Source organism: Hyperolius riggenbachi, chromosome 3 (genome assembly GCF_040937935.1).
Source record: "Hyperolius riggenbachi isolate aHypRig1 chromosome 3, aHypRig1.pri, whole genome shotgun sequence".
In the NCBI taxonomy this organism is placed as follows: Eukaryota; Metazoa; Chordata; class Amphibia; order Anura; family Hyperoliidae; genus Hyperolius; species Hyperolius riggenbachi.
The window spans coordinates 500,390,100-500,398,499 of record NC_090648.1 but is presented as its reverse complement, the minus strand read 5'-3'; the positions used below and the strand labels follow the sequence as shown (position 1 = coordinate 500,398,499).

General features: G+C 46.7%; 1 protein-coding gene across 7 annotated transcripts in view; it reads right to left on the bottom strand.

Moving 5' to 3' along the window:
- SGCD (sarcoglycan delta) overlaps positions 1-8,400 on the bottom strand; it is a 1,036,820-nt gene that overhangs the window by 18,696 nt on the left and 1,009,724 nt on the right. For all 7 annotated transcript variants that reach the window (XM_068278312.1, XM_068278310.1, XM_068278311.1 and 4 more), the window contains one exon: positions 5,020-5,143. In XM_068278312.1, coding sequence (XP_068134413.1) covers positions 5,020-5,143 — 124 coding nt within the window. The remainder of the gene's footprint in view (positions 1-5,019; positions 5,144-8,400) is intronic.

The following is an 8,400-nucleotide window of genomic DNA, read 5'->3' as shown; positions in this document are numbered from 1 at the left end:
CTAGGAGGAGAGAATTCAGTTAGTCTGAGAAACAATATTACACAGTGATGCACTAAAATACTATGGGCTTAATTCACTGAGACAAATAGCATGTCTTATGAGAGTTAACACGCCTTATCAGAGTTAAAGAGAAACTCCGACCAAGAATTGAACTTTATCCCAATCAGTAGCTGATACCCTCGTTTACATGAAACAATCTATTCCTTTTCACAAACAGACCATCAGGGGGCGCTGTATGGCTGATATTGTGGTGAAACCCCTCCCACAAGAAACTCTGAGGACCATGGTAATCCTGGCAGTTTCCTGTCTGTGAACCTTGCTGCATTGTGGGAAATAGCTGTTTACAGCTGTTTCCAACTGCCAAAAAAACATGCAGCAGCTACATCACCTGCCAACAGTAAAAATGTCACCATGTAATGTCAGAATGTAAATCAGGGATTTAAAAGATTTAACAATGGGCAAACACTGACTAAATCATTTTATACATAGTTATTGTAAAAATGAAGCACTTTTTTTTTATTACATTTTCACTAGAGTTCCTCTTTCACATGCCTTATCAGAGTAGCATAGCGAGCCCTACAAACTTATGCCTGCTAATTGGCAATGACGAGAGCTCCACTCCTCCTGCCCTGAGCCCCTGCGGGTCCAATCACTTTAAAGGAGAACTTTAGTGAGAGGTATATAGAGGCTGCCACATTTATTTCCATTTAAGCAATACCAGTTGCCTGGCTAGTCAGCTAATCATCTGCCTCTAATATTTCCAGCCATATGCCCTGAACAAGCATGCAGGAGATCAGGTGTTTCTGACAATATACTGGTAGGTGATCAGAGGCGCCAGCAGAATAAAATTAATATAAAATTGTTAAAAATTGCCGGGAGGGAAAGTGGTGGACTTCCCCTCAATAATTAGACACCAAGGTCTGTCATCGAATCAAACGAATACATTTATTCAATAGTACCCCAAAAACTGCAACGCGTTTCGTGGGAACAGACCCACTTCTTCAGGCAATAAAACGGGGACAACAAACACAGCAATCAATGTGCAGTGAATTTAGCACCTCTGCTTTAACAGAGGTGCTAAATTCACTGCACATTGATTGCTGTGTTTGTTGTCCCCGTTTTATTGCCTGAAGAAGTGGGTCTGTTCCCACGAAACGCGTTGCAGATTTTGGGGTACTATTGAATAAATGTATTGGTTTGATTTGATGACAGACCTTGGTGTCTAATTATTGAGGGGAAGTCCACCACTTTCCCTCTCGGCAATTTTTAACAATTTTATATTAATTTTATTCTGCTGGCGCCTCTGATCACCTACCAGTATACTTGAGTCCACCCCAGGTGGAGGGGTGACCCTACCCCATTTTTTCTGATCTACAGACAGCGACATCTTAATCCTGAGTGAGGACAGGTCTAATCTCCTCACCTGCCTATACAGTGGTTGCCTGAGCGGTAACCCATGTTTGTGCGTATAACCATCTCACTTATTCATTTCCCTTTGTATCTCTGACATACTACACCATATTGGGCTCTCGATTTCTCTCTTTTCTGACAAATTTGACAGATATGACAAGATTAGCTGCATGCTTGTTTCTGGTTTGATTCAGATACTTTTCAGCCAAAGAGACCAGCAGGGCTGCCAGGCAACTGGTATTGCTTAAAAGGAAAAAAATATGGCAACCTCCATATACCTATCACTTCAGTTCCCCTTTAAAGGACATTATCTCCGCACTTTAATTGGCCCAATAGGCTGCCTGTCACTTGACAGGAAACTTGACAGGCAGCCTATTGGGCCAATCAAAGTGCGTGGATAATGTCCATTAAAGGAGAACACTGGGACCAAGTGTGGGCCAACCTCAATGTACAGTGGCCACCTCCCTCCCTTATAAAGTTCCCTGGTGTCAAATGCTTCCCCCCCATCCCCTATACAGTTCCCTGGTGTCTAGTGGTCCTCCCTCCCCCCCCCCTATACAGTTCCCTGGTGACTAGTGGTCCCCACCCTTCCCTATTCAGTTCCCTGGTGTCTAGTGGTCCCCACCCTTCCCTATACAGTTCCCTGGCGTCTAGTAGTCCTCTCCCTCCCCTATACAGTTCCCTGGTGAATTGTTGTCTCCACCCTTTTTCTATACAGTTCCCTGGTGTCTAGTGGTCCCCACCTTCCCTATACAGTTCCCTGGTGTCTAGTGGTCCCCACCCTTCCCTATACAGTTCCCTGGTGAATTGTTGTCCCCACCCTTTTTCTATACAGTTCCCTAGTGTCTAGTGGTCCCCACCTTCCCTATACAGTTCCCTGGCGTCTAGTGGTCCTCTCCCTCCCCTATACAGTTCCCTGGTGACTAGTGGCCTCCACCCTCCCCTATACAGTTCCCTGGTTTCTAGTGGTCCCCACCCTTCCCTATACAGTTCCCTGGTGTCTAGTGGTCCCCACCCTTCCCTATACAGTTCCCTGGTGAATTGTTGTCCCCGCCCTTTTTCTATACAGTTCCCTGGTGTCTAGTGGCCCTCCTCTCTCCCCTATACAGTTCCTAGCTGTTCTAGGGCTTCACCTCCAATACAGCTTCCCTGGTGGTCTAGAGTGGGCCACACATAATGCAAAGTGGGGAAACCACTTAGGGGCAAAATTTAATGGCTCTGAGGGCCAGATTTGGCCCACGGGCCAGAGTTTGACATGTATGGGATAGAGGGAGAGGAGGAGAGACACCAGACACCATAGAACTGTATAGGGGAGGAGGGGCCCTAGATCGCATGGAACTGTATAAGTAAAATGAGGACGTGGATAAAGGTGTGGAAAGGGAATGTCTTAATGACCCTTTTTCCTAACTTCAAAAGTAGATCGCTCCCACGCCGTCCCTCTCTGCTGCCTGGATCGTAGGCAATTGGCCCCGGAAAGTCCTCCAGATGGCGCAGTCCGCAGACTTCTGCTCCTGGAATGTACTACTGAACAGCGATGAGGGTGCGCGCATGCGCAGAGCGCCCCGGGTCTGAGGGCCTGCACAGATGCAGAAGAGCCGACCTCGCCGGCGGTTGCCACTCTCTGCGAGTGGCCAGTGGGACACCAAGGAGGACCAGAGCTGCGGCGAGGGACTGAAACAGCTGGGAGAAGCCCCAGGCGAGTAAGGCCTCATCCACATTACACACGTTGCTGTCTGTATTTCGACAACGTGTGTGTGAGGCAGACATGCAGAAACATCAGAAGTGCATAGACTGCACTGTCTGATGTTCACAATGCATGCGTTGCGTTCCGATCGCACGCCCATCTGCGTGTGTTGATGTGAACGAGGCCTAAAAATAGATTATACTCTTTTGCCTCGGGAGTCCGAGATGAAAAACTAACTATAACAAGTAACTTGTCTATATATCTTATCTAAAGTTTAGATCGTTTACACAGCAAATCTAGCTGCAAACAGCTTTAAAGAGACATCCGTAACAAAAATTGCATCCTGTTTTTTTATCATCCTACAAGTTCCAAAAGCTATTCTAATGTGTTCTGGCTTACTGCAGCACTTTGTACTATCACAGTCTCTGTAATAAATCAACTTATCTCTCTCTTGTCAGACTTGTCAGCCTGTGTCTGGAAGGCTGCCAAGTTCTTCAGTGTTGTGGTTCTGCTATGAACTCCCCCTTCCAGGCCCCTCTATGCACACTGCCTGTGTGTTATTTAGATTAGAGCAGCTTCTCTCTTCTCTCTTATCTTTTACAAGCTGGATAAATAGTCATTTGAGCTGGCTGGGCTTTCACATAGTGAGGAATTACAGACAAGGGCAAAGCTGTTTGCAGGAAGAAAAGAGCAGCCTGAAACTTCAGTGCATGGGGGAAAGAAACACACAAATGATCTCTTGAGATTCAAAAGGAAGGCTGTATACAGCCTGCTTGTGTATGGATGTATTTTCTATGTGTGGACATACTGTACATCAACCTACTTCCTGTTTTGGTGGCCATTTTGTTTGTTTATAAACAAACTTTTTAAAACTGTTTTTAACCACTCTTAATGCGGCGGGGATCGGCGAAATTGTGACAGAGGGTAATTGAAGATGTCCCCTAACGCACTGGTATGTTTACTTTTGTGTGATTTTAACAATACAGATTCTCTTTAATAGAATGATTATTTCTTCCTGTGATACAATGACAGCAGCCATGTTGTTTGTAAACATTACACAGAGGCAGGCTTATCTGCATCTTGAGAAAAAAAAAACCTAATCCCCCCTCCTCCTCCCTCCTGCCTCTGAAATCTCTGGCTAGTAATACCTCCCCCTACTCCTGCCCAGACTGAGCTCCCATGAGCCCTTGCTACTGTCTAAAAGTGCCTTGGCTCTCTGAAAACTTGTGGGCGTGGCTTGTTTAGTTTATAGGGTATTAAAACAAAAACAAAAAAGTATTTGGCTTGAGGAATGCCCTATAAACAATAGGAAAGGAACACAATTATGCAATGAGTAAAAGCTTAATGTGTAAAACTTCATCTCGGATCCACTTTAAGGCTTTCGACTGCTAAAGCTTAGGACGTTCCCGGCCACCAGAGCACGATTGAGGAGGGACACAAGATAACTGATAAGGGAAATAGAAGATAAACCACCTCACCCCACTGCAGAAGCTGCTGAAATCTGATGTATGCTGTGCTTACATGTGTACAGTGCAGTTCTGCATACACCATTTCAGGCAGAGGAAAAAAAAAAGAGTGAGGGAGGAAATTACATAAGGATTGGCTTCAGTCAGAGGCAGTAAAGATGGAAAATGCCTGGAACAGTTTTCTTTTTATTTACTTTATAACATTTACTGAAATCAAAATGTGGACAGTACAATACATCTGTTATGTAAGTAGAACAAGTACTTATCTACTTATATATGCGTTTGGTTTTTTTCCCTGGGATAGTTTGGCCGACCCTTGTGCTTTAAAGAAAAAGTTTACTAGACTGAATTGCCAAGTTGCCTTCAAGGATCTACAATAAGCTGTGCTTAGAAGCATGTTTTAGAGCAAGCCACAGATCTATTTCCTTGTTGGTACATTTTCTTCTCTCAGCATCCTACCTCTCCGTCTGTAGATTCTAGCCGTAAATCTGTCCTACACGAGGCCTCCAGACCGCCGGCTTCTGCATTTATTTCGATTCCCTTCGGTGCCTCCATGATCAAAGTCCGTGTCGGTGATTCCAGCCTATTTCAGATAGGTAAAGAAATATTGAGTAGTGTTACAGAGCGGCAGTAGCAACAGTCACTCGAGATTCACAGTTGCAGAGCGGCAGTAGCAACAGTCACACCAGATTCACCGTTACAGAGCAGCAGTAGCAATAGCCACTCCAGATTCACCGTTGCAGAGCAGCAGTAGCAACAGCCACTCCAGATTCACCGTTACAGAGCAGCAGTAGCAATAGCCACTCCAGATTCACCGTTGCAGAGCGGCAGTAGCAACAGTCACTACGGATTCACCATTGCAGAGCGGCAGTAGCAACAGCCACTCCAGATACACCGTTGCAGAGTGGCAGTGGCAACAGTCACTACAGATTCACCATTGCAGAGCGGCAGTAGCAACAGTCACTACGGATTCACCGTTGCAGAGCGGCAGTGGCAACAGACACTCCAAATTCACTGTTGCAGAGTGGCAGCAGTAGCAACAGTCACTCCAGATTCACCGTTAAAGAGCAGTAGTAGTAGCAACAGTCATTTCAGACTCACCGATGCAGAGCAGCAGTAGCAACAGTCACTCCAGATTTATCAGTGCAAGTAATGGGAGAGCGGCCACAAAACATAATTTCATCTGACGGTCGTGGCCCTCCCCTGCTTAAGGGGAACCTTACATGACCCAAAGGAGTTCAGTGTAACATACCTGGAGCTTCTTCCAGTCCCCCTATAGTCCTTCAGGTCCCTCGCTGTCCTACAAGTCTGCTGCTGTGCCCCTCTGACAGCTGTCTGACTGACCATTCAGACCGTGAGGAGGCTGCTGGAATGGGAGGGGGGCTGCTGTACATGGATTTTACACATGGAAGAGGGGGCTGCACATGGAATGGGAGGGGCTGCTGTACATGGATGTTACACATGGAAGAGGGGGCTGCAAATGTAAAGGGGGGGGGGGGCTGCTGTACATGGAGGTTACACATGGAAGAGGGGGCTGCACATTGAATGGGAGGGGCTGCTGTTCATGGAGGTTACACATGGAAGAGAGGGCTGCATATTAAATGGGAGGGGCTGCTGTACATGGATATTACACATGGCAGAGGGGGCTGCACATTGAATGGGAGGGGGCTGTGGTACATGGATGTTACACATGGAGGAGGGGGCTGCACATGGAATGGGAGGGGCTGCTGTACATGGATGTTACACATGGAAGAGGGGCAGCACATGGAATGGAAGGGGGCTGCTGTACATGGATGTTACACATGGAGGAGGGGGCTGCACATTGAATGGGAGGGGAAGGGGACTGCATATGGAAGGGGATCTAGCAGAAAGTAAGCCTAGGGTTGGGACAGATAGTGCACCGTGCACCGAAGACACGGCACTGAATTCCTAATTTACTTGAGTTAAACCCACAGAAGTATTTTTCTGTTGATGCTTCTGTTAATCAGATTCTGACAATGAGGATGAACCATTTACATGCCCTTGAAAGACATTACTATCCAAATATTTTCCTGCACAATCTGATATAAATTCTCGCTTCTTTCCCGCCTAGAAATAAAACACACACACAGCGAGATAACGTTGTCATCTGCAATTAACATGATTAAAGCGTGGCCAAGTTAATTAACAGAAGACAAGCAGGCCATTTCCTGAGCGTGCGGAGTCACACAAGCATGATTGCAAAATGACTGATAGCATGTAACATACAATCCCAGCAGCCTTAATTAAAGACACACAGGCTGATGGATTCATAGGCTTTGCTTCCCCATTCCTGAATGATATATGTTTTTTTCTAATGTCCCGGCTACTGTTATTATTACCATCTGCAGCCTCCGGTGTCTGACTGGGCAGCATGGTGCTGTAGTGAATAGCGCTCTCGCCTTGCAGTGCTTGGTCCTCAGTTTGAATCCCAGCCACGGCACTATCTGCAAGGAGTTTGTATCTTCTCCCCGTGCCTGCGTGGGTTTCCTTCAGGCACTCCAGTTTCCTCCCATATCCCAAAACCTACAGATTAATTAATCGGCTTCCCCTAAATTGTCAAAGATTGTGATACATACATTACACAATACAGACACAGACATATGCCTATGGCAGGGATTAGATTGTGAGCTCCTCTGAGGGACAGTTAAAGAGACTCTGAAGCGAGAATAAATCTCGCTTCAGAGCTCATAGTTAGCAGGGGCACGTGTGCCCCTGCTAAAACGCCGCTATCCCGCGGCTAAACGGGTGTCCCTTCACCCCCAAACCCCCCACTGCAACACTTGGTCGCAGACTTGGTCGCTACTGGAGGCAGGGCTAACGGCTGCAGCCCTGCTTCCAGTCGCGTCTGTCAGCGGCGCATCGCCGCCTCTCCCCCGCCCCTCTCAGTGAAGGAAGACTGAGAGGGGCGGGGGAGAGGCGGAGATACGCGGCTAACCGCCGCAGCCCTGCCCCAACCAGGAAGCGCTCCCCCGCTGTACGGAGGGGATTTGGGGGTGAAGGGACCCCCGTTAAGCCGCGGGATAGCGGCGGTTTAGCAGGCACACATGCCCCTGCTAACTATGAGCTCTGAAGCGAGATTTATTCTCGCTTCAGACTCTCTTTAAGTGACAAGACCATATACTCTGTACAGCTTTGCAGAAGATGTCAGCGCTATATAAATATTAAATAATAATTATAAATTGGGGCAGTGGATTCTACAAGACTCTTTGGGCCTTTTTGTAAAGAAATAAGGTGGTGTCCTGATACACATTGTCACCGCCTCGATTTTTAATTTTTTCAATCAATTCACATCTTTAAGAAATCCATGCCTTATGAATTTAGGGGGATTTGTTTTTTTAAAGTGGCAATTGGCAGTTGAATGGCTCGGTAGGTGATGGGGCACATGGCTCAGTGGGAGTCTAATTGCACCCAATGCTGAGTATGGGCAATTGGGCGCCCCAAGTAGTGAGTTGGGGTCTGCATTTTTTAGTTTACAAATCTGATTTATATCTGTCCTGATGTACAGCTGTGCACCCATCCGCTAAGAAACAAGGCCCCTTGCACTTGCTGGCTTCCTGATTAGAAAGTGGCGTTTTTAAAATAATTGGAGGTGTTTTATAACTGTGGCTCGTGTCATGTGAAGACCAGGGTTCAAATCCTGGCTAGGGTCAGTACCTATATTCAGTATGGAGTTCAAGGCAAGACTCCCTAACACTGCAGGGTGGCCTCTTGAGTGCGTCCCAGTGGCTGCAGCTTTTGAGCGCTTTGAGTCCGACAGGAGAAAAGCGTTATGCAAATGTTCGGGTTATTATTATGTGAATATTGGTAAGGGTGAAAAAA